This window comes from Ceratotherium simum, chromosome 3 (assembly GCF_057802395.1).
Source record: "Ceratotherium simum simum isolate JZ-2026a chromosome 3, ASM5780239v1, whole genome shotgun sequence".
Taxonomy (NCBI): Eukaryota; Metazoa; Chordata; class Mammalia; order Perissodactyla; family Rhinocerotidae; genus Ceratotherium; species Ceratotherium simum.
Window position 1 is genome coordinate 50,508,184 of NC_141902.1, and position 26,759 is coordinate 50,534,942.

The 26,759-nt window shown below is 38.3% G+C and overlaps 1 protein-coding gene across 3 annotated transcripts in view; it reads right to left on the reverse strand.

Moving 5' to 3' along the window:
* DNAAF4 (dynein axonemal assembly factor 4) overlaps positions 1 to 17,232 on the reverse strand; it is a 73,416-nt gene extending 56,184 nt beyond the window's left edge. For 2 of the 3 annotated variants that reach the window (XM_087427528.1, XM_004421603.3), the window contains exons 1-3: positions 16,924 to 17,227; positions 16,343 to 16,490; positions 11,938 to 12,071 (exon numbers count right to left, since the gene is read on the reverse strand). In XM_087427528.1, the coding sequence (XP_087283654.1) occupies positions 11,938 to 12,071; positions 16,343 to 16,490; positions 16,924 to 17,046 (405 nt within the window). In that variant the 5' untranslated portion in view covers positions 17,047 to 17,227. Of the gene's footprint in view, positions 1 to 11,937; positions 12,072 to 16,342; positions 16,491 to 16,923 lie in introns of all 3 variants that reach the window. The other variant, XM_004421604.3, reaches the window with a different exon arrangement.
* Positions 17,233 to 26,759: the final 9,527 nt, after the last annotated feature.

Here is a 26,759-nt window from a genome sequence, read left to right on the forward strand (position 1 = left end):
AGAGAGTCAACAGGGAAAAAATTGACCTTAAATGAAACATCAGACCAGATGGACTTAATAGATAGATATAGAACATTCCATCCAAAAACAGCAGAATACACATTCTTCTCAAGTGCACATAGAACACTCTCAAAGATATACCATATGTTGGAAAACAAAACAAGTCTCAATACATTTTAAAAGACTGAAATCATATCAAGTATCTTTTCCAACCACGATGCTATGAAACTAGAAATCAAGTAGAAGAAGAAAGCTGGAAAAGTCAGAAATATGTGGAAACTAAAAAACTTGCTACTGAACAACTATTGGGTCAATGAAGAAATCAAAAAATACTTGGAGACAAATGAAAATGAAAACACAACATACCAAAACCTATGGGATGCAGCAAAAGCGGTACTAAGAGGGCACTTTATGGCAATACAGGCCTACCTCAAGAAAGAAAAAAATCTCAAATAAACAATCTTACAGTACACCTAAAAACTAGTAAAAGAAAAACAAATGAAGTCCAAAATCAGCAGAAGCAAGGAAATAATAAAAATAAGAGAAGAAATAAAGAAATAGAGACTAAAAAGACCATAGAGAAGACCAATGAAACTAACAGCTGGTTCTCTGAAAAGATAAAATTGACAAAACTTTAGCTAGACTAACCAAGAAAAAAAGAGAGAAGGCTCAAATAAATAAAATCAGGAATGATGAGAAGAAATTACAATGGACACCACAGAAATACAAAGGATTATAAGAGAATACTATGAAAAGATATACACCAACAAACTGGATAACCTAGAAGAAATGGATAAATTCTTAGAATCATACAACCTCCCAAAACTGAATCAAGAAGAAACAGAAAATCTGAACAGAACAATCACAAGTAAAAAGATTGAAACAGTAATCAAAAACCTCCCCAAAATACAAAAGCCCAGGACCAGACGGCTTCTCTGGTGATTTCTACCAAACATCAAAGAATATTTAATAGCTATCCTCAAACTCTTCCAAAAAAGTGAAGAGGATGGGATGCTTCCTAACTCATTTTACGAGGCCAAAATTACCCTGATGCCAAAACCAGACAAGAACAACACAAAAAAGGGAAATTACAGGCCAATATTGCTGATGAATGTAGATGCAAAAATCCTCAAGAAAATATTAGCAAACCAAATACAACAATACATTAAGAGGATCATACACCACAATCAAGTGAGATTTATTCCACAGATGCAGGATGGTTCTACATCTACAAATCAATAAACATGATACACCACATTAACAAAATGAAGAATAAAAATCACAGGATCATCTCAGTGATTTGGCAAGATTCAACATCCATTTATGATAAAAACTCTAAATAAAATGGGTATAGAAAGAAAGTACCTCAACATAATAAAGGCCATGTTAGGCAAACCAAAGTCAACATCATACTCAACAGTGAGAAACTGAAAGCTATTCCTCTAAGAAAAGGAACAAGACAAGGATGCCCACTCTCACCCCTCTTATTCAACACAGTACTGGAAGTCCTAACCAGAGCAATTAGGCAAGAAAAAGAAATAAAAAGCATCCAAATCAGAAAGCAAGAAGTAAAACTGTCACTATTCGTGGAGGACATGATTCTAATATAGAAAACCATAAAGAATCCACCAAAAAACATTTAGAAGTAACAAATACAGTAAAAATGCAAGGTACAAAATCAACACACAAAAATCAGCTGCGTTTCTATACAGTAACAACAAAGCCGGAAAAAGAGAAATCAAGAATACAATCCCATTTACAATTGCAACAAAAAGAATAAAACATCTACGAATAAATTTAACCAAGGAGGTGAAAGACCTACACATTGAAAACTATAAGACATTGTTGAAAGAAACTGAAGAAGACATAAAGAAATGGAAAGATAGAAATGGAAAGATAATTCATGTTCATGGATTGGGAGAATTAATATAGTTAAAATGTCCATAATACCTAAAGCAATCTACAGATTCACTGCAATCCCAATCAGAATCCTATTGATATTTTTCATGGAAATAGAACAAAGAATCCTAAAATTTATATGGAACAACAAAAGACCTGAAATAGCCAAAGCAATCCTGAGGAAAATGAACAAAGCTGGAAGTATCACATTCCCTGAATTCAAAATATACTACAAAGCTACGGTAATCAAAACAGCATGGTACTGGCAGAAAAACAGTCACACAGATCAACAGAGCAGAATTGAGAGCCCAGAAATAAAACCACACCTCTATGGACAGCTTAGTTTCAACAAAGGAGCCAAGAAAATAACATGAAGAAAGGAAAGTCTCTTCAATAAATGATGACGAGAAAACTAGACAGCCACATGCAAAAGAATGAAAGTAGACCATTATCTTACACTATATACAAAAATTGATTCAAAATAGATCAAAGACTTGAATGTAAGACCTGAAACCATAAAACTCTACAAGAAAACAAAGGCAGTATGCTCTTTGACATCGGTCTTAGCCGTATCTTTTTGAATACCATGTCTCCTCAGGCAAGGGAAACAAAAGTAAAAACAACCAAATGGGACTACATCAAACTAAAAATCTTCTGCATGGCAAAGGAAACCATCAACAAAATGAAAAGACAACCTACCAATAAGGAGAAGATATTTGCAAATCATATATCCAATAAGGGGTTAATATTCAAAATATATAAAGAACTTGTACAACACAACAACAAAAAAACAAACAACCTAATCAAAAAATGGGCAGAGGATATGAACAGATTTTTCCAAAGAAGATATACAGATGGCCAATAGGCACATGAAAAGATGTTCAACATCAATAATTATTAGGGAAATGCAATCAAAACTACAATGAGATATCACCTCAAGCCCGTCAGAATGGCTATTATTAAAAAGACAAGAAATAACAAGTGTTGGAGAGGATGTGGAGAAAAAGGAACGCTTATACACTGCTAATGGGAATGTAAACTGGTGCAGACAAGAAATAACAAGTGTTGGAGAGGATGTGGAGAAAAAGGAACGCTTATACACTGCTAATGGGAATGTAAACTGGTGCAGCCACTATGTAAAACAGTATGGAGAGTCCTCAAAAAATCAAAAATAGAAATACCATATGATCCAGTTATTCCACTTCTAGGTATTCATTCGAATAACACAAAAATACTAATTTGAAAGACATATGCACTCCTATGTTCACTGCAGCATTATTCACAACAGCCAAGACTTGGAAGCAACCTAAGTGCCCATCAACAGATGAATGAATAAAGAAGATATGGTATATATATATATACACAAGATAATACTATTCAGCCATAAAAAAGGATGAAATCTTGCCATTTGCAACAACATGGATGGACCTTGAGGGTATTATGCTAAGTGAAATAAGTCAGATGGAGAAAGATAATTACTGTATGACTTCACTCATATGAAAAAGATAAACAAACACACACACAGATATGGAGAACAGGCTGGTGGTTACCAGAGGGGAAGGAGGTGGGGGGATGGCGAAAGAGGTAAAAGGGCACACGTGTATGGTGATAAACAGCAACTAGACTTTTGGTGGTGAACAGTCACAATAAAAGGATTTACACCTGAAATTTATATAATGTTATAAACCAATGTGACCTCAACAAAAAAAAATAAGATAAAATAATTTAAAAAATATCTTGAGACAAATGAAAATGGAAACACAACATACCAAAACTTATGGGATGAAAGGGGAGACATTACTACTGATAATACAGAAATACTAAGTATCATAAGAAACTACTATGAACAATTATATGCCAACAAATTGGACAACCTAGAAGAACTGGATAAATTCCTATAAATATACAACCTACCAAGACTGAATCATGAAGAAACAGAAAATCTAAACCAACCAATTACAAGTAAGGAGATTGAATTAGTAATCAAAAACCTCCCAACAAAGAAAAGTCCAGGACCAGATGGCTTTACTGGTGAATTCTAGCAAACATTTATAGAAGAATTAATACCACCTGTTCTTAAACTCTTTCAAAAAATTGAAGAGGAGGGAATATTCCCAAACTCATCTTATGAGGCCAGCACTACGCTGGTACCAAAGGCAGATAAGGACACTACAAGAAAGGAATACTACAGGCCAATATCCCTGATGAATATAGATGCAAAAATTCTCAAAAAAATATTTGCAAACCAAATTCAATGGTACATTAAAAGGGTCATACACCATAATCAAGTGTGATTTATTCCTGGGATGCTAGATGGTTCAATATACACAAATCAATCAACATCACACACCACATTAACAAAATGAAGAATAATAATGATATGATCATCTCAATAGATGCAGAAAAAGCATTTGACAGAATTTAACATCCTTTCATGATAAAAACTCTCAAAAAATTAGGTATAGACAGCACCTACCACAACATAATGAAGGCCATATATGACAAGCCCACAGCTAACATCATACTCAATGGTGAAAAGCTGAAGGCTTTTCCTTTAAGATCAGAAAAAGACCAAGGATGCCCACTCTTGCCACTTCTATTCCACATAGTACTAGAAGTCCTAGTCAGAGCACTTAGGCAAGAAAAAGAAATAAAAGGCATCCAAGTCAGAAAGGAAGATATAAAATTGTCTCTGCTTGCAGATGACATAGTATACATAGAAAACCCTAAAGAGTCCACCAAAAAACTATTAGAACTAATAAATGAATTCAGTAAAGTTGCAGGATACAAAACCAATTTAAAATACAACACACAAAAATCAGTTATGTTTCTACACTAACAATGAACTATCAGAAAAAGAAATTACAATAGCATCAAAAAGAATAAAATACTTAGAAATAAGTTTAACCAAGGAGGTGAAAGATCTATATACTGAAAACTATAAAACAGTAATGACAGAAATTGATGAAGACACAAATAAATGGAAAGATATTCCATGTTCATGGATTGGAAGAATTAATATTAAATGTTAATTTTATAACATTAAATATTAATGTTAAAATGTCTATAGTATCCAAAGCAATATGCAGATTCAATGCTATCCCTATAAAAATTTCAGTGGCATTTCCACAGAAATAGAACAATCCTAAAATTTGTATGGAACCAAAAAAGACTCTGAATAGCTAAAGCAATCTTAAGCAAGAGCAAAGCTGGAGGTATCACACTTACTGATTTCAAACTATATTACAAAGTTATAGTCATCAAAACAGTATGGTATTGCTATAAAAACAGACACAGAGATCAACAGAACAGAACAGAGAGTGCAGGAATAAACCCACGCATATACAGTCCATTTTCAACAACAGGTGCTAAGAATATACAGTGGGGAAAGGATAGTCTCTTTAATAAATGGTGTTGGGAAAACTCGACAGTCACACGCAAAAGAATGAAATTGGACCCCTACCTTATATCATACACAAAAATCAATTTAAAATGGATTAAGCATTTGAACATAAAAGATCTGAAACTAAAACTCCTAGAAGAAAACACAGGGGATAAGCTGTTTGACATTGGTTTGGCAATGATTTTTTGAATCAGGCAACAAAAGCAAAAATAAACACGTGGGACTACATATTAAAAGCTGCACAGCAATGGAAATTATCAACAAAATGAAAAAGCAACCTACAGGAAGGGATAAAATATGTGCAAACCACATATCCAATAGGGGTTACTATCTAACATACAAGGAACTCATACAAGTCAATAGCAAAAAAATTAATAACAATTAAAAAATGGGCAAGGATCTGACTAGACATTTTTCCAAAGAAGACATACAAATGGCCAACACATACATGAAAAGGTGCTCACCATCACTAATCATCAGGAAAATGCAAAGAAAAACCACAATGAGATATTCTCTCACACCTGTTAGGATGGCTATTATCAAAAAGACAAGAGATAACAAATGCTGGCAAGAATGTGGAGAAAAAAGGACCCTTTGTATATTGTTGGTAGGAATGTAAATTGGCGCAGCCACTATAGGAAATAGTATAGAGGTTCTTCAAGAAATTTAAAATAGAATTACCATATGACCCAGCAATCCCACTTCTGGTTATATATTCAAAGGAAACAAAATCACTAACTCAAAGAGATATCTGTGCTCTCATGTTCATTGTGGCATTATTCATGATAGCCAAGATATGGAAACAATCTAAGTGTCCATCAATGGATGAATTGATAAAATATGGTACACACACACACACACACACACGCACAGGAATATTATTCAGCCTTAAAAAAGAAGGAAATCCTGCCATTTGCAATAATATCGATGAACCTAGAGGGCAGTATGCTAAATGAAATAAGCTAGACAAAGACAAACACTGCGTGGTATCATTTATATGTGGAATTTTTTAAAAAAGTGTTGAATTCATAGAAACAGAGAGTAGAATGGTGGCTGCCAGGGACTAGGGGGTGGGGGAAATGGGTAAAGGTTGGTAAAAGGATACAAACTTTCAGCTAGAAGATAAGTGTTGAGGAACTAGTGTATAGCATGGTGACTATAGTTGAAAAAACTGTACTGCATAATGGAAATTTATTAAGAGAGTAGATCTTAAGTGTTCTCACCAAAAAAAAAAAAAGGGTAACTAACTATATGTAGTGATAGATACGTTAATTAACTTGACTGTGGGATCCCTTTCACAATGTATATGTATATCAAATCTTCATGTTGTACACTTTAAGTATATTACTTCTATTTGTCAATTATACCTCAATAAAACTTGAAAAAATAGCTTAAAATAAAATATGCAAAATAAAAGCCATCATGGCAGCAGTGTGAACGAGAAAGAAAAAAACAAACAACAAGCAAACAAAAAAGTGTATCTGGCCTGCAGAACTTCTCATAAGAAATATTAAAGGGCCGGCTCCGTGGCTTAGCGGTTAAGTGCGTGCGCTCTGATGCTGGCGGCCCGGGTTCGGATCCCGGGCACGCCCCAAGGCACCGCTTCTCCGTCCAACGCGAGGCCGAGTCCCACGTACAGCAACTAGAAGGATGTGAACCTACGACATACAACTATCTACTGGGGCTTTGGGGGGAAAAAAATGAATAAATAAAATCTTTAAAAAAAAAAAAAAAAAGAAATATTAAAGACAAAAAAGGTGAAAAATAAAATTCAAAAGAAATAGTGACACAAAGACCAAGTATACTAACAGCATAATTGAGTGTCTTATGATGGTAATAACTGTTTATAATAATAAATAAGATATGAGAATGAAGATTTCGTATATAAAGAGTAGGCCAACGAACTTAGAACGAGAGATTCCAAAAGCACAGAGCCCTAAGAATGGGTTTACAGAGAAAATGTTAAACATGTAAAAGTGGAAAACAGGGCGCTGAGAAAGTGTGACATACATTAAAGAGGAAGAAGATGCAGAAAAAGGGGGGAGAGTATGAAAAAATGCCAGGAACATGAAAGTTATTATTAAAAAATAGAATTAAAAAATGGCCAAGCATTCCTTGTGGTCTTTTTGTACATTATATATGCCTCTAATAAACAGGGCAAGTGATTTCGCTGATAAGGACCTTTTTAGGCCCTATAGTACAACCTAGACGACTCCAGAAAGCAATCCATACTCATCTGCGTGACCAGGCAAAGTTGTTTCACAGTTTAAGGTTTCCGGGTTTCAACTTTAAGAAAAGGACAGAAGAAAGCACTTCAAATCCGACCTATCTCGGTTAAAAGATCAGAGGGAAAAAGGCGTCCCCTGAAGTAGAAAACAAAACAAAACACAAACAAAAAATGCAAAATAGAAGACAACCTACAAAACAAAACTGTGAAGAAGATAGAAAAAATAAGCAATCGAAGTCAAAAATAAAGAGGGGAAAACAGCACGGTTCAGAAGATTGGTCTGGCATCAGTATTCCAAGCTTTCACTAATCACCTCAAACCCCTAGCCCTCCACCTCATTCCCTCTCCCTCTGGGTAGATGACCTTGCCTCCTTCACCATGAAAACAAAGGATTACTTTAACTATCTGTGTCCCTAAGAATTTTCCAGATCCTTAGTTATTCCATATTCCTGCCCTCTAGTGTCAAAAGATAAAATATCCCTCTGTTACCTAAGACTAATTTTTTCACCTGTTCCAACCTTCATCCCACCATAAGAAAGCTGCTCCATCATCCATCTCCTCTCTTGGTTGTATGATCAACCTTTCCCTCTTTACCGGCTTCCTTCCTCGACATATAAATACGGTCAAGGTCCTTCCATCTTAAAAATACAAAAGCTCTGCCTCCACCCTGCAACCTTTTCAAACTCATTAGCCAAAATGAGCTTTCCAAAATACAAAGCCAATTACTTTGATATTCTTGCTGAAAACCCCTAGAGAGTTCCCTGTTACCTTCAGGAAATTTTTCAAAATATTAAGATTTTATTTCTGACCAACAAATGTTCCCTCATTGGGCCATATTCTGCCATGCACTTATCCAAGCTGTCTGTAATGTCATTTTCCCATTTATTCCCCAGGTAACTGTGACTCATTCATCAGTATTCAGCACAAACAACACTGCCTCATATTTCCTGATCATAATCTCAGGCTGAGATATCAATCTTTTGCCAGTGTTCTCTATCTTCTCATGACCTCTTACACATACATGCATACTATGGCGTAATCTTTGCTTTTTCTTGTCTGTCACCCTCTCTAGACTATGAGTAGACTGAAAGTGAAGACTGACTTGTTCAGCTCTGTGTCAGCACCTTTGCCAGTATTCAATAAATGTCTATTAAACGAATGAATGATAGATCAGCAGCAAAGATACTGAGAAGTTGATGCAGTAAAGCAAAGTTGAAGCAACAAAGACTTGAAGATTCATTTTAACATGTGTAAAACTGATTATCATTTTTAATAGCATTCTACAATATCTAAAGCAATTGTTTTATGTGGCTTAAAAGGGAGCCAACAGAAAAGATAGCCTGTCTTCTACTGGGCCCTGTGATGTGCAGACTTGGATCATCTTTTCAGCCTAAGGATGAAGCAGACACAAAGAAAAGGCAGTGCTAAGGACGCTGCAGAGAGCTGGAGCCAGAGCCTTAACTACACCAGATCACTGCTCTACCTTCTAACTTTTCCTGCCGGATGAGTCAAATTTTATTTATTGTTTAAACCCTAACCTTTTCCATTCAAACTAAGTGAGTAAAATAAATTGTAAAATGGCCACAAATTCCCCCCATAACTGTATGCATGCCCCCTTGCAATGTGACTTAATTCCTTTTACCTAGAAAAGGTGCGGTCTATTTCTCCAGCCCTTGAATCCGGGCTTGGCTGTATGACTTGCGTTGGCTAATGGGACATTAGCAAATACAACACAGCAGAGGCTTTAAAGGTGCTTGTGCATTAGGGCTTTCCCTTTCTTGACTACCACGAACCTTGACTCTGAAGAAGCTACCAGTAACCCAGACTATAAAGTAAAGAAGCCTGAGCTAGCCTCCTGGAGGATGAAATACCACAAGGAGACAGGCTCCAGATCTCCCAGGCAAGGCTCTAGACTCACGAGTGAGGCTATCCTAGAACACCCAGCCACAATCAAGCCAGCCCCAGACCACAAGAACTGCCTGACCAATACACAGACTCTTGAGAAATAAATGTTTGTGGTTTTAAGCCAGTAAATTTGGGATAGGTTACTACACACTGTTATTGACTGGATTTCTGTGTCCCCCCAAAATTCATATGTTGAAGCCTTAACCCCCAGTGTGGCTGTATTTGGAAAGGGGCCTCTGAGGAAGTAATTAAGGTTAAATGAGGTCAGAAGGATGGGGCCCTGATACAATAGGATTAATGTCCTAATAAGAAGAGACACCAGGGATCATCTCTCTCTCTCTCTCTCTCTCTCTGTCTCTATGCCATCCGCAAGCCAGGAATAGACTCCTCATCAGAAACCAACCATGCTGGACCTTGATCTGAGACTTCTAGACTCTAGCACTGTGAGAAAATAAATGTCAGTTGTTTAAGCTGTCCAGTCTGTGCTATTTCCTTATGGCAGCCTGAGCAGACATTAATACGTACAGCATAGTGAAGTGATACAGTGAGTTTTAGCACTAGCCCTGCTAATTATTTTTAAAAGGTTACTACTAAAAAACTATTATTTTTTGGTAGACATAATTTAAGTTTTAAGCTAATTTATGGTTTAAGCTAATAACAGGTTGCCTTTTGTTGTCATATCTCTTCATCTGCTCTTATTGGACCATCAAAGTTCTTTTCTGTGGGGTATCTAAGACTGGACAGAGTGAAAATAGCTTCACCTACCCACTAAAACAATTTTGCTATGGTTACAGGGTACTAGAGCAATGTATTCACATTAACTCACTCAAATATTTTGAGCACCTACTACTTACTTGGCAATGACTATAACAAGGATGAAAGAAAATATACTCCCAACTCTCAACACCACTGAGGGAAAGTGACAAAATGGATAGTTTGTAGTACCGGCGATAGACTTTCACAGGTTTTATCACTTTAATGTAATCTGCAGCTTCAAATTTTATACATTAATGCCCTTAAACCACCTTTCCAAATACCAAAGTCAGGCTTTCATATACCAGTAGATCAATAACTTCAAAGTATAGTGTGGTCGTACTGCCTGCCCACCAATTGTTCAGTTCTGTCATATTTACCAATATAGCAGTAAATATGCCATTGTTTAACTATTTTACTAGTTTAGTAAATACTTATAGGTTGCCACAAATTTTACATTATTTTGCTTTTATTTTTTTAAATTCAGGAAAATGATAAAATCAAAAGGCTGACAGCAGTGATAATACAATCAATAAAAGATGGAACTCATCAAGTATACTGAAAGCAGGAATCTTTGTTCAGCTGACCACATGTTCAATTATTAAGTAAAAGATAAACTATATAACCATAGGCTATATTTAAAAGTCAAGTAGAAGTGATAGAAGAAGCACAGAAATCTTTGGAATTATGAACTGTTGCTTATAAAAACAACACTAGTGATCCAAATAAAAAAGAACAGTTGTGGGTCCACAGAGAGACAATCTTGAAATAATCTTCTTATAGGTTCCTTAATTATTTCAAGATGTCAAAAATGAGAATGTGAGGTAAGAAATTACTTGTTAAAATTAGTCAGAATAGGTAAATCTAAACAGAGAGAAAGTAGATTAGTGGTTGCCCAGGGCTAGGGGTTGGGAGTAATAGGTATGGGGTTTTCTTTTCGAGTGATGAAAATGTTCTAAAATTGATTGTGGTGATGGCTGCACAATTCTAAATGTACGTAAAAAATCACTGAATTGTATGCTTTAAATGGGTGAATTACATGGTGTGTGAATTACATCTCAAAAAATATATTGCTGATTAGGGCCAGCCCAGTAGCATAGTGGTTAAGTTCGCATGCTCCACTTCAGCAGCCCGGGGTTCACAGGTTCGGATCCTAGGCGCGGACCTACTCACCGCTTATCAAGCCATGCTGTGACAGGAGTCCCACATATAAAATAGAGGAAGATGGGCACAGATGTTAGCTCAGGGCCAATCTTCCTCAAGAAAAAGAAGAAGATTGGCAACAGATGCTAGCTCAGGGCTAATCTTCCTCACACACACACAAAAATATATATATATATATAGCTGATTAAAGCTCTGATTTGAAAGCCTCAATAATTAAAAAGATATTAATTTGTTAATATTTAGTGTTTAATCTATGCTTTTTTTGTTTTAAATAATTGTGTCCATTATTCTAAGATTAAAAAAGTGAAACACTTATACCATAGAACCTTATAATTTTTCTACTCCCCTGAAAATAGAACATTCTCCTTGAAACAAGTAAATCTATTGTTCAACCTTTATACCCTCGACTTTCATACACATTTTCAGGAACACATGCAAGTAGCAGAGAGCCTATATTACGAAGTAAGCCCTATAACCAAAGTGTGAACAAAAAGGTGAGGAAGTACAGTGGTTGGAACTAATTATCCTTACACACTTTACTATTCTCTCTTTAATTAGAGCACTTTCCTATCAGTCCGCAACTTACCTTCATCATGACATTCAGTGCATATTTTTGATCCTCCCGTCTTGCTGCAGCTTTTGCTTCTGTAGCTTCTTTTGCTCTTTCTTGTGCTTGTAAAATAGATTTCTCCCTTATTCTTTGCATCGTCTCTTTGTCAACTAAAACATAAGGAATATCACTAAATTAGGATGATGATGAATTTGTTTTACTTAGGGGAAAACTGCTTGACATACTGATGCAGGATGAGATTTTTTGGACCTAACTTCACATGGAGAAGTGAAAACATTTCTCAGTATTAAACTGTCCAAGAAGCTAACATTAAAAGAGAGAGAGAGAGGGCTGGCCCCGTGGCTTAGTGGTTAAGTGCGCGCGCTCCGCTGCTGGTGGCCCGGGTTCGGATCCCGGGCACGCACCGACGCACCGCTTCTCCGGCCATGCTGAGGCCACATCCCACATACAGCAACTAGAAGGATGTGCAACTATGACATACAACTATCTACTGGGGCTTTGGGGGAAAAATAAATAAATAAATAAAATTATAAAAGAGAGAGAGAGAGGGAAGGAAGAGGAGGAACAACAGAGAGGGGGAACAAGGGGGAATAAGAAGGCGGAGGAGGAGAGAAGAGGGAGAGGTACACAAGAGGGAGAGAGAGGGTAGTGGAGTGAGGCGGACGGAGGAAAGGGAGGGGACAAGATCAGGGGAAAGAAAACACATTTATCCTTCTCCCTCTCTGCTGAAAAACCAGGGCTATTTGCTTATAAACCTGATCACAATACATCATCACTATGGGGTGTACTAGAAGAGAAGATGGGTTGACACCATCTGATATGATGAGTCACCTTCACAAACATAAATGGTCATTTATACATATGAAGAGTACAGGGCCAGCCCTAGGAGAAATTATAAAGTAACACGATATGTTATATATAGAACTCTACCATTCACAATTATTTTTATATTCAGTGACTCAATGTTCTACAAACTACATGCTATGATCCATTAGGCGGTAAATTATCTTAGGGGAAGAGGGATCGGGAAGGGATCAAGACTTTGAGGGAAAAAAAAAACAGGAGGGGAGAGAACACTTGTGGGGAGAGGGTGAAGTGGGGGGAGAATAAAGTGGAGGGAGGGGTAGGGGACAAACCAGGCCCCAGGCAGGGGTTCTTAACCTTTCCTGTGCAGCAGGCCCCTTGGCACAACAGTAAAGCCTTACAGACTCCTTCATGTTTTAAAACGTATGAAATAAAATACACAGGATTACAAAGAAAATTAGTTAAAGTACAAATTATTAAAAAATTAATTTGTGATATACTAATACATGCTTCTTTATTAATGAATTAAATTATAGCAATAAGTTTAATAATTACTATAATTTCAAAGTAGCAAGTATAAAAGATAGAGGCACCTGTGATATGAACACATTTGTGATTTTTGTTGATACTACTGTTGTTTGTTGCCTACATTAATAACTGAAGAGAAGTTAAGTTTCAGTTAGAGGTAAGTAAAAAGTATGGAATTTTTACTCATCCAAGATCCTGGCTGGGAATTAGGACTGGCATTAGGTCTGAAGCCTCTCCCCAACCCTCTCCTATTCAGTAACAGGGTGGCAGAGAGTGGAACCAGCTTCAGCTTCAGGGGCAAAAATAATTACAAGAACATCAACTTTCCAAATGAAATGCTCCACATCTAAAAGAAATGAAAAGTGTATCAAGAAGGAACTTCAGGAAAAAAATGGAGCAAATATGTTTTGAATAAGGAGGCAGACAGGCTGGGAGTACAGACCAGAGTTCCACAATACTTTACGTGAAAAAAGATTGTTAAACAAATAATTTCACTGAATTGCATGTAAAACCGAGTTTGATTTCTAAAGGAATCTCAAATCTTTTTTTTTTTTCCACTCCCCAAAACCCCAGTGCATGGTTGTATATCCTAGTTGTAAGTCTTTCCAGTTCTTTCACGTGACCCGCTGCCACAGCATGGCAACTGACAGATGGGTGGTGTGGTTCTGCCACCGGGAAATGAACCCAGGCCACCAAAGCAGTGAGAGCGCCAAACTTTAACCACCAGGCCATCCGGGCTGGCTCTATAAGTTAGTTTTAAGACCATTTTGATTAGTCTAAATCAGAAGTTGGCAACCTACAGCCAAACCCAACCTGCTGCCTGTTTTCCTTTAGCACACAAGCTAAGAATAATTTTTACATTTTTAAATAGTTGAAAAAATCAAAAGAATAATAATAGTTTGTGACACATAAATATTAGATTAAATTCAAATTTCACTGTCAATAAATACGTATTGTCTATAGCTGCTTTTGTGCTACAATAGCAGAGCTGACTGTAACAGAGACCATATGGCCCTGCAAAATCTAAAATATTATCTGGTCCTTTACAGAAAAAGTTTGCCAAACCTTGGTTTAAATGGTCAAAACTTGGAATAGTTGACCATACAACCATGAAAGACAAAAACTGAGTAGATGTGCAGTGAAAGTAGATGTGTAAGACAGAGAGGAACATCACGATTAGGAAAGAAAATTCCCTTTCCACTCCTCAATAAGGCGGCCGACCAGGTCAAGAAGGGAATTTGAGGAATCTGACGTAGAAGAAAGTGTTTCATCTCAGAAATAGGGGAAAGTAACGGGTTTTCTGATATAACCCTTCCTTATATCCTAAAAAGTCGGTAGACAAAACGTTTCCTGGGGAAATATGTTGGCCACCGAGAGAGAGGCAGACAGATACACACACACGCACATTTAAGTCAGTGATTCTTAAACCTGGCCAGTCATCAGAATCACCTAGGGAGTCACCCACCTCCAACCTGTTTATTTTTAAATAAGCCATTATAATAGATGATGGTTCTGGTCCCATCCAACTTCAAAATTAAGATTATCAACAAGAGTTAAAATAAATGCAAGTTTACAATTAATCCTAGGTAAGAAGTCAGAACACCCTAGGTGTGTTTTATAGTCCCAGGCCCCACCTCAGAATTTTTTTTTTTGGCCAAGGAAGATTAGCCCTGAGCTAACATCTGTGCCCATCTTTCTCCATTTGTATATGGGATGCCACCGTAGCATGGCTTGAGGAGCGGTGTGTAGGTCCAAGTCCAGGATCCGAACCTGCGAACTCTGGGCCTCCGAAGCTGAGTGTGTGAACTTAACCACTATGCCACCGGACCGGGGCCCCCATCTCAGACTTAATGAATCACAAAGGAAGGCAAGGGTAGGAGAGCACGAATCTGGTTTTTAAAAACTCCTCAGTTAATCTGGGACTCACTAAAGAACTAAAGTAACCTGGCTATGGTAACTACCTTAACAAGTATTTTCTGAGCTGAACACAGATCTTAGAGAAAAATTCTACTTGGTCCTGGGAATTAAAACATGAAATTCCACCGCAAAATACCAAGAAAGCATTAATATAAAGAATGACTGCAGTATCTCCATTATCAACAGTTCCTACTCAAGGCATGATGCTCGAGGCCAAAGAGAAATTTCAGGCAGTAGATATAAGGCACGAGAAAAGTTGACAACTAGAACAAGGAGGAAGAAAATAAAACTATAGCAGCAGAGGACAATTACTGACCCACAAAGCTAATCTTGGCAGAGGAACAGAGTACTGATTAAGAGTACAGAGAATAGGAAATCCCAACTTTGCACATTATAATCCCTGGAAAGCTTTTTTAAAAAATACCAGTACTTGGATCCCACTCCCAGAAACTGATTGATTGGTCTAGAGGGACTTTCAGACATCTGTATTATTTAAAAGTTCTGTAGGTGATTCAAACACCTAGCCAAGGTCGAGAACCACCACTCCAGAGTCAAACTGCTAAGGCTCCAGGTCCAGCCTGCCACTTAGTAGTTGTGTGACCTTGTCAATTACTCAACCCTTCTGTGCCTCAGTAGCCTTTAGGTGTGTGTGGGGGGGGGCCCTAAGTGATAGGTTGTGTCGAGGATTAACAGATGTGTTAATGCCTAATACAAAATAAGCATTAGGCCATAAATAAAAGCATTAGGCCATAAATAAAAGCTATGTCCAGAGGACCCCTGAAGATACAAGCCCACATCTTCAGCTTAAGAGCTATTATCCCGGGCGTGCACCGACGCACCGCTTCTCCGGCCATGCTGAGGCCTCGTCCCACATACAGCAACTAGAAGGATGTGTAGCTGTGACATACAACTATCTACTGGGGCTTTGGGGGGAAAATAAATAAATAAAATTTAAAAAAAAAAAAAAAAAAAGAGCTATTATCAATGTGCTCTAACTTTCAAACAATTCAATCTTTAGGTTAAGTGGCAGCTGAAGCACTAATGTAGATCATGCTCATGTGCCTATTTTTTTTCCTTGAAGAGCAACATAATTGTTTCAAAAGAGAATTTTTAAAAAGGTATCAAATATAAAAAGCACAACCAGATGAACATCTTTTAATAAAGAACTTACCACCTGACATAGAAAGGGTCTCCCACATGGCCGCTTCTTTTTTATATAAAGTGAAAACAATAGCGTCATTCCCAATCTTGGCTTTGCTGCTCTCATCGTCTATGGGAGCATAGAGAAACACTTCAAATAAAAATGGAGGACAGTTGACCTATTCAGAAGGGGGGAAACGGAAGTTAATTTAGTTACACAAATTAAAGGCAAAGCTGTTAAGAAATAAGTGATAGAGGCAAAAATCATTTTCTTAAATGCCTGCTATAAATTTATTCCAGGTCGCGAAAGATTAGCAAGGCATATGAGGACGACCTGAGACTATAAAAATAATTATTATAGTATATATTATATAATTTATATTATATTATATATATAATTATATAAAAATATTCTCTGATTTGATGATATTTGTCTATAGATGAGGTGTCACCTGTATAGGATTCGGTTTTTTGTTGTTGTTTGCTTCTTAAGTAAGACAATCTTAGGACGCCTATCTGCAAGGACGCGCCTGTCGCGTGCCCAGAGCAGCGCGCTCGCCTTCGCTTCGGAGCACAGCCCCGGGACCCGGCAGGCACGACTGGCGTTCCTACCTTCAGATAGTTTTCCGTGCAGAACACGTCCGCGTCTCTGACGCAGACGCCTCGGAGAGGCACGGAGATAAAGACCGCAACCTTCGTCTGCTGCCAGCTGTAGTCGCTAACCTGCAGGGGCATCCCGGGAGTCGGCGGGAGCGCACGGCGCGGCGGGCGAGGCCCGGCACCCGCTCCGTTGCTAGGGAAGCCGGGGTTACCACGCGTCAGCCCTTCCGGGTCAGGCGGGGCTGCGGCGCCCCTGGGACAGCCCCGCGGGCTCCTCTCGCAACTGCCTGGGCCCCCTGGGCAACAGGTAGACCGCTGTCGAGGGTCTTGTCCCTTTCCTCCGGTCTGAGCGAATCTCCGAAGAAGTTGGCCCACATCTGCTTAAGCAAGAAAAGAGCTTCACGTGTGAGAATGCAAAAAAAGGGACGTGGCTTACGGGGTAGAAAAGCGTGACCCGTGAGAAGCAGGTGCGACGTCCCCGCGCCATTGCAAGCCCTGGCCTTTTGTTCTGCTAGAGGCTGTGAAGGTTAGCACCCTTTGGTGTTCCTGTTTTGGAAATATGCTAGTCATGCAGACATCCTTGCCTGGAAACCTGTCTGTACTGTAGTAGTCCTTCAAATCCTATCAACCCTAACGTTCGCTCTGTGGTTTGAGAATTGGAGAGAAACGACGCTTTGACTCACCTGACAAATGTTTGGCTGCAAGTCAACTGTAGGATCAGGTGGATTTACACGGATACGTTTTACAATTGCTGATGGAGACTTAGAACTTTAGCGCTGTAAGGAGATGTGAAGATCACGTAGTCTTATCCTACATATTTAAGGAATCTGAGACCCAGACACTTAAGCCCATTGTCACATAAATTAGTGGCAGACCTGTGATTAAAATCCTGATCTCTTAACTCCCGTTCGGATGTTCTTTCCCAGGGCCGCTTTCTGTAGACGCAGTTTACCGGAATTTGATGTTAAAAAATAAACCACCAGGGGCCGGAGGGGTGGCGCAAGCGGTTAAGTGCCGGCGCTCCGCTGTGGTGGCCCGGGGTTCCCTGGTTCGGATCCCAGGCGTGCACTGACGCACTGCTTGGCAAGCCATGCTGTGGCCGCGTCCCATGTAAAGTGGAGGATGATGGGCACGGATGTTAGCCTAGGGCCAGTCTTCCTCAGCAAAAAGAGGAGGATTGGCAGATGTTAGCTCAGGGCCAATCTTCCTCACAAAAAATAAATAAATAAACCACCACAATGAGTTTACGTGAAAATTAAGCATCTACAAACTACTTGCCATCTAGGGATTTGGATTTTGAACTTTTTACTTTTGGAGGCCATTAACACCAATTTCAAAGCTCCTGAAAACTTCCTTGAGGAAATAATAGGACCTGTAGACAGAAGGGAAAAAAAATCATCTTTTCCCCCAAATAGGCCACCGCTCACTACCTTACCCAATTTTGTTAGCAGTTCATCATCTATCTCAAGGTTTTGTAACTTTGCATACTGGAAGCCATCTTAGACTTTTCCGTCTCCTCCTAATTGCTTTTGGCATTTTACCCCCTTTGGTTCCATTACTACTTTGTTTCTATTACTGTTTTGTTTCAAACTCTCCTGTGTCTTCAAAAGACAGGGTTTATGCATTCCTTTTATATAAAATTTTAAAGTCTAGATCTGCCATAAAAACACAAGCGATATAATGTATGTATCAAAGATAATAAAAAGGATACTTTGTGTTTTGGGGTTTCAGGAAAATCTGTTAGTAATCACTTGGTTAAGTGCATACACACCTCTGCAGTGAAAATGTTCTCCTGACTACATAGTCTTACTAAACTTTTTGCAGCCTGAATGAATTATATCTTTAAAAAATACTTGATGTTTTATTACTGAATCATTACATCAACTGATACCAATTTAAAACATCATTAATTTTTTTGCATTGTCTCATGATTTGTGTACTTATATAAACCGTTTCACAAGCCTTGAAACTAATTCAATCAAGTCTTAATCTGTATTTCTTAATCTATATTTAAAAAACAAAAAAGCTCTAATCTAAGCCATGGATATAGATAGAATTTGATGGCAAAGGTGGCCCTGGCACATAAGTGGGGAAAAGCAAAGAAAGGAATGACTATTGAATACATTGGTGCTAATAGAAGTGGTTATATGGGAAAAAATGAGATTGGATCTGTACATGTGTATGGTGTCACACACAGAAATGAATTTCAGATGAACTGAAGACATAAAAGTTTGAAGCAAAAAATATATATGTATGATCTTGGATTTATTAAATATGAGATAGGATATTAAATATGAAATAGGATAAATAAGAAAGGATTTATTAAATATGACATAAAAAGCACTAACCATAAAGGTAAAAGATTGAAAACCTGAACTAAAATTAAGAACGGGTGTCAACCAAAAGGCACAATAAAAGATATTAAGATATATGTATGTGTGTATATATATATATATATATAGTCAGTGCCCTTCAACCAAAGACCACAGGGACACCTGTAGTTGAACAAGTTGAGTTCATTACTCATTGAGCAAAGGAGAATACACACCATTGGGTGTCTCAGTAAGAGGGTGTTAGAATTTGGAGGAAGGTCTAAGGGAGGGAGAGTTGCCTCTAGATGGGGTCCTTTCATAAAGAGAGGGTAATTCTATGATGGGGTAAAAAAGTAGCTGTTCATAGCAGCTTCCTAGCAAAAACCTGAAAACAAACCAAATGTCTATCAACAGGTGAATTCACACAAAGGAATATCATACAACAGTAAAAGTGAATTAATTATAGCTATACACTGAATGGATGAGTGAAAAAAAAAGCAAGTCATATAAGACCTTTAAGGAATAATGCCATTTTTATAAAACTTTAAAACAATGAAAACTAAATCTGTTGGTTAAGGATTCCTACATATGTGCTGAAACTAAAAAGGAAAGTAAGACATAAGAAAGGATAATGGCTAACTCCTAGGTGAAGGTCATGCAAGTAAGACCCTTTGTGGTAGCCGACGGAGCTGATTTCTACAGACACACTGCGTGAGTTAAGACAGAGATTCTCAGCGTTTGATCCCCTGACCACAACATCAGCATCATCTGGGACGTGGTAGAAATGCAAATTCCCAGACCACACTCCAGACCTACTGAACCAGAAATTCTGGAAGTAGGGCCTAGAAATCTGTGTTTTAACAAGCCCACTAGCTAATTCCAATGCACACCAAAGTTTGAGAACCACTAGGTTATGGGATAAGTTTTACTGGGGAAAGGAGAAGTTTACAAAGCCAAGAAAAAACACAGATTTCCCCATTCTCCCATCATCCCAAGGAGAATCGCACTGGGCCCAGAGCACTATGGTGGATCTGCAGTGTTGGGTTTGCATTACAGGAGAGGAATTTCATCCCCTTGTTGCTCTCAACTTCTTCTAGGGCAAACATGAAAGAACCTTTGTCAGTAGGGAAACTACTGGGGCACCAGGCAGTCTCGGTTTAGGTGCAAACTGTTTATAAGACTTGTCTGAGAAAGCCAGCTACCTGGTATCTAAAGACCTTAACTCACGTGGAAAGTTTTAATTGGAAGAAAGAAACTATCAGTACCATGGCAAACTGCGTTCAGGTGTAGCCATTTCCGCTGGGAGACAGGAGGTCCAGGTCTTATTGGCTGGATCTCTAGGATAACCCAGAACATCCCAAGTCACTTGTGTTTGATTCAGTCCATTACATCAAAGCATGCTATCAGAGAGCATCAAAGGAGTTTCCAAGTTATTTTTTTCTGTGTCTAATTTTGGATGATGGGTTTATACTTATTCATCTTATGGTTCATAACTTACATATAAAAATATCTGTATTATTTTGTATGTAACAAATACTACAAAATTAAAGTAAAACTTTAAAAACAAGCTCTAGAGTAGAGGAGGGTCCTTATTTTCTCCTTACATAGTGTGAGGCTCTTAGGGAGTGAAAATGTACATTATGAAACAAAAATTAAATCTGATTCATTATTCTTAACCTAAAATTAACTAAGTGTAATTTTGTTTATTTTTCATGGTCACGTTTGGCCATTGGGAAACGTTGATTTATGATTTTTTAAAAATTTTTTTGTGTGTGTGTGTGAGGAAGATCAGCCCTGAGCTAACATCTATTGCCAATCCTCCTTTGTTTTTTTTCCCCTTTTTCTCCCCAAAGTCCCAGTAGATAGTTGTATGTCATAGTTGCACACCCTTCTAGTTGCTGTATGTGGGACGCCGCCTCAGCATGGCCGGAGAAGCAGTGTGTCGGTGCGGGCCCAGGATCCGAACCCCAGGCCGCCAGTAGCAGAGCACACACACTTAACAGCTAAGCCACGGGGCCAGCTCTGATTTATGATTTTTTAATACCGTTCCAGAACTTTTTTTTTTTGCTGAGGAAGATTTTCCCTGAGCTAACATCAGTTGCCAATCTTCCTCTTTTTGTATGTGAGCCGCCACTACAGCATGGCCACTGGCGAGTGGTGTAGGTCCTTGCCCAGGAACCGAACCAGGCCATTGAAGTGGAACGTGCCAAACTTAACCACTAGGCCACCGGGGCAGGCCCTCCAGAACTCTTTAAAGCCTTTTAAAAATCCTTTATTCTTGGAACAAGATGATTGAGACTCACTTTGAATTTTTTTTCTTTCTTTTTTATCTCTAGGAAATGGAATCCATCATTCTCCAAGAGTTCTTAGTTGTTTTTAAACCCTTAGTTCTTTTAATTCTTAGTTCTTTTCAAGACCAAAATCTAGTTACCAGGTTTTAAATGCATTAGTTATTTTAAAATTGGGCTTTAGGAAAAGACAATGTGATTTACACTTAGACAAGACTATATAGGTAGAGCTCATGTAGAGAGTATGAAGTGACCCTTTATCTTTTTCCTTTTATTTTTGGTTCAAATATCTTAGATTTACATTTATAGAGTGTAGATCTTGATTTTTCCTGTTAACCTTGTTTTAGCACAATATCATTATTTAATTTTTTTTCAAAGTGCTTCTAGTTTCTGATCTGGCAGGTAAGGAGCTTAGAAGTCACTTTTCCTTCCTAACAAGTAAAAAGCAGAACAAAATGAAAAGTCAACAACTCTTCTTAGATCTGTAAGAAAAGTGAGGTCATAGGGCAAACCACTGCCCACGAAATTGGAGAGGTCGACAGGTGAATGCAGAGAATCACAACCAATAGGAGCATAAACCTTCATGGGAACCAATGCCAAGGTAGGAAAACCTGAACTGTAGTTGACCAATTGCTAGAGGCTCACTATGGGCAAGTCTGAGAGACAAAAACTCCAGGGAGACCCAGTCATCAGGGACCCCCCACATTTTTGTGAGTTTTGCTTCCTAAAGCTCTACTGGGTTCTCACAGTCAATAGCAGAGAAAAATCCTCTTGTGCTCCCAAGAGCAGGTGGGGAAAAGGAACCATTTTGGAATATGCCACAGCATTCTGTTCTTCTTAGCAAGATCTGCCCTCAGGAGAAACCATTTAACCAGAGCCTAACCTGCTGGGGTTTTATCAAAGTTTAACTGACTACAGGGAAATTTACAGCATTGAACATATATATTAGAGAAGAAAGATCTAAAATCAATCATTTAAGCTTCCACCTTAGGCAACTAGAAAAAGAAGAACAAATTAAACCCAAAGTAAGCAAGATAAAAAAGGAAAATAATAAAAATTAGAGCAGAAATCAATGAAATTGAAAACAGGAAACCAATAGAGAAAATCAACAAAACAAAGCTGGTTCTTTGAAAACATCAATAAAATCGACAAGCCTCTAGGCAGGCTAACTAAGAAAAAAAGAGAGAGGACACAAATTACTAATATCAGAAATGAAAGAGGGGACATCGCTACAGATCCCATGGATGTTAAAAGGATAATAAAAGAATACTATGAACAACTCTATGCCCACAAATTTGATAACCTAGATGAAACGGACTAATTCCCTGAAAGACACAATCTGCCAAAACTCACACAATAAGAAATAGACAATCTGAATAGGCCTATATCTATTAAAGAAACTGAATCAATAATCAATAACTTTCTGAAACAGAAAGCACCAGGCCCAGATGCGGCTCACTGGTGAATTCTACCAAACATTTAAGGAAGAAATTATATCAATTCTCTACAATCTCTTTCAGAAGTTAGAGGCAGGGTGTCTACTTCCCAACTCATTCTAGGAAGCCAGACATACCAGATCCCTAGACACCTCAAAGGAGCCTTAGCCAGCCTTGTGCCAAGTGTGGAAGTCAGGTAATGTCAGTCTTCTAATTTTGTTCTTCTACTTCAATATTGTGTTGGTTATTCTGGGTCTTTTCCCTCTCCATATAAACTGTAGAATCAGTTTTTTGATATCCACAAAATAACTTGCTAGGATTTTGATTGGGATCGTATTGAGTCTATAGATCAAGTTGGGAAGAACAATAATCAATGCAGTGTGGTATTGGTGAAAGAATAGACAAATAGATCAAGGGCAAAGGAGCAAAGGCAATATAATGGAGAAAAGACAGTCTTTGCAACAAATGGTGCTGGGACAACTGGACATACACATGCAAAAAAGTGAATCTAGACATAACTATTACATTGTTCACAAAAATGAACTCAAAATGGATCACAGACCTAAATGTAAAATGCAAAACTATAAAACTCTTAGTAGATAACAGGAGAAAATCTAGATTACCTTGGGTTTGATGATGACTTTTTAGATACACACCAAAGGCATTATCCGTGAAAGAAAGAACTGATAAGCTGGACTTGGTTAAAATTAAAAAATTCTGGGGGCCAGCCCGGTGGCACAAGTGGTTAAGTGCACGCACTCCGCTGCGGTGGCCTGGGGTTCGCCGGTTCGGATCCGGGGCGCACACCGATGCACCACTTGTCAGGCCATGCTGTTGCAGGCATCCCATATAAAGTGGAGGAAGATGGGCATGGATGTTAGCCCAGGGCCAGTCTTCCTCAGCAAAAAGAGGAGGATTAGCAGATGTTAGCTCAGGGCCGATCTTCCTCACACACACAAAAAATTTTGCTCTGTGAGTGACACTGTCAAGAACATGAAAAGACAAGCCACAGACTGGGAGAAAATATTTGCAGAAGGCATATCTGATAAAAGACTTTTATCCAAAATTTATAAGAACTCTTAAAACTCAAACATCTTGATTACGAGAGGAGCCAAAAACCTTGACACCTCACCAAAGATGATAGACAGATGATAAATAGCATATGAAAAGATGCTCTATATCATATGTCATTAGGGAAATACAAATTAAAACAATAATTAAATACCACTACACATGTATTAGAATGACCAAAATCCAGAACACTGACAACACAAAATGTTGGTGAGGATATTGAGCAACAGGAACTCTCATTCATTGTTCGTGGCAGTGCAAAATGGTAAAGCCACTTGGAAGACAGTTTAGTGGTTTCTTACAAAACAAAACATACTCTTACCACACAATCCAGCAATCATGCTCCTTGGTATTTGCCCAGAAGAGCTGAAAACTTAGGTCCACACAAAAACAGCACACAGATGTTTATCACAGCTTTATTCATAATTGCCAAAACCTGAATGCAACCAAGGTGTACTTCAGTAAGGCGAATGGATAAATAAATTATAGTACATCCAGACAATGGAATATTATTAATTGCTAAAAAGAAATGAGCTCTCAAGCCATGAACAGACATGGAGGAAACTTAAATGCATATTACTAAACGAAAGAAGCCAATCTGAAGTGGTACATACTGTATGATTCCGACTATATGACATCTTGAAAAGGCACAACTATGGAGGCAGTAAAAAGATTAGCAGTTGCTGGAAGTTAGGGGAGAGGAAGTGATGAATAGGTGGAGCACAGAGGATTTTTAGGGGATTGGAATTACTCTGTATGATACTATAACGGTGGATACATGTCAGTATGCATTTGTCCAAACCCGTAGAATGTGCGACACCTAAAGTAAACTATGGACTTTGGGTGATAATGATGTGTCAATGTAGGTTCATCAGTTGTAACAAGTGTACCATTCCGGTGGGAGATGTTGATAATGGGAGAGGTTATGCATATGTGGGGACAGGTGGTATATGGGAAATCTCTGCACTTTCTGCTCAGTTTTTCTGTGAACCTAAAACTGCTCTAAAAAATAAAGTGTATTAAAAAAAAAGAAAAGGGGCCAGCCCAGCGGCATAGTGGTTAAGTTCATGCGCTCCACTTTGGCGGCCTGGGGTAAGCAGGTTCGGATCCTGGACGAGGACCTACGCACCGCTCGTCGAGCCATGCTGCAGCAGCATCCCAAATACAAAATAGAGGAAGATGGGCACAGATGTTAGCTCAGGGCTAATCTTCCTTGGCAAAAAGGGGAAGATTGGCAACAGATGTTAGCTTAGGGCTAATCTGCCTCACCAAAAAAAAAGAAAAGAAAAAAAATCTTAATTTACCATTAAGGAGAATAGCTATTATTAAAGTAGAATTTTGTATGCTTAATAAAGAGGATTAATAGGAGAAGAATATAAACAAATATAAATTTTTTGTTTTGTCAGCAATTTTTTAAACATTTTATAACTGAGTTGAGTTTAAAATTTTAGAATTTATATTTAGATAAATACAGATGTTTCTTACCATAACATTAAACTGTTAAAAGGCCTGGTGGCGCAAGCGGTTAAGTGCGCGCGCTCCGCTTCGGTGGCCCGGGGGTCGCAGGTTCGGATCCCGGGCACTCACCGTTGCACCACTTGTTAAGCCATACTGCGGTGGTGTCCCATATAAAAAGTAGAGGAAGACGGGCTCGAATGTTAGCCCAGGGCCAATCTTCCTCAAGGAAAAAAAAAAGGGGAGGATTGGCATCGGATGTTAGCTCAGGGCTAGTCTTCCTCACACACACACAAAAAAAGTTCCAACATTTATTAAAGAATATCAGTAAATATGACCACATTAATATCTAAATAAATGCAATTAATATTATTAGTGAAATATTAAACCATTACCCTATATCTATATGAAATATTGCACAGTAGTTATAAATAAAGCTAACAAAATGTTTGATAAAATATGCTCTATTTTCTTATCTTGACTAGATATATCTTCATAATGACCTGGAAGGCCAAATTCAAATTTAGAATCTCAGTCTCCTAGGAGTTTCATGCAAGAACATAGCAGAGGGAACAGCCTATTCTTGGGCATAGGGATATACACACAAGAAGAACAGGCCACTCTCAGGAGGACTAGCCAGATAAAAGGCTTATGGTATTCCTTGAAGCAGCATGGGGCTATTGGGCAGAGAATTCCAGATTTGGGACAGCCAAACCATGGTCTAGAAGAGGGAGCATGGGTCCAGATGGCACATCCTCTTGACCCACATCTTCCTTGCCCTTTGGAGAAAGTGCAGCTAGAAGAGGGTCAGAGAGGGGTTCTCGAAAGCCAGAGGTTCAGGATCTAAGATCAGGAATTTAGGGAATGTTAACATCTTTTCAGGCTTTTTTTTTTTTAACTCTTTGGTGTTAAAAGTCGGTCTTCCAATCTAGTGTTTGAAGTCAGGCTAATTGGGTTAGAATCCCAACTCTACTTTTATTAACTGTATGACCCAGAGAAAGTTTCTCACCCCCTAAGCTTTCGTTTCCTCGCCTGTAAAAATAAAGGCAATAATATCCATTTGTACGGTGTTGAGGGGATTAAATATGATTTTGTGTAAAGTGCTCATTATTGTTGCTACTTTGTTTAGACATTTGAGCAGTTCCGATGCTTTTCTCTTGAACTTCACCATGAGCATTTTTCTGATCCACATCCTGGAAGACATGAAATGGCTTTCTATTTGGGTGAGAATAAAAGTGAAACTTTTAGTATTCATGAACGGAGTGCTTTTGACTTTGACAACTATA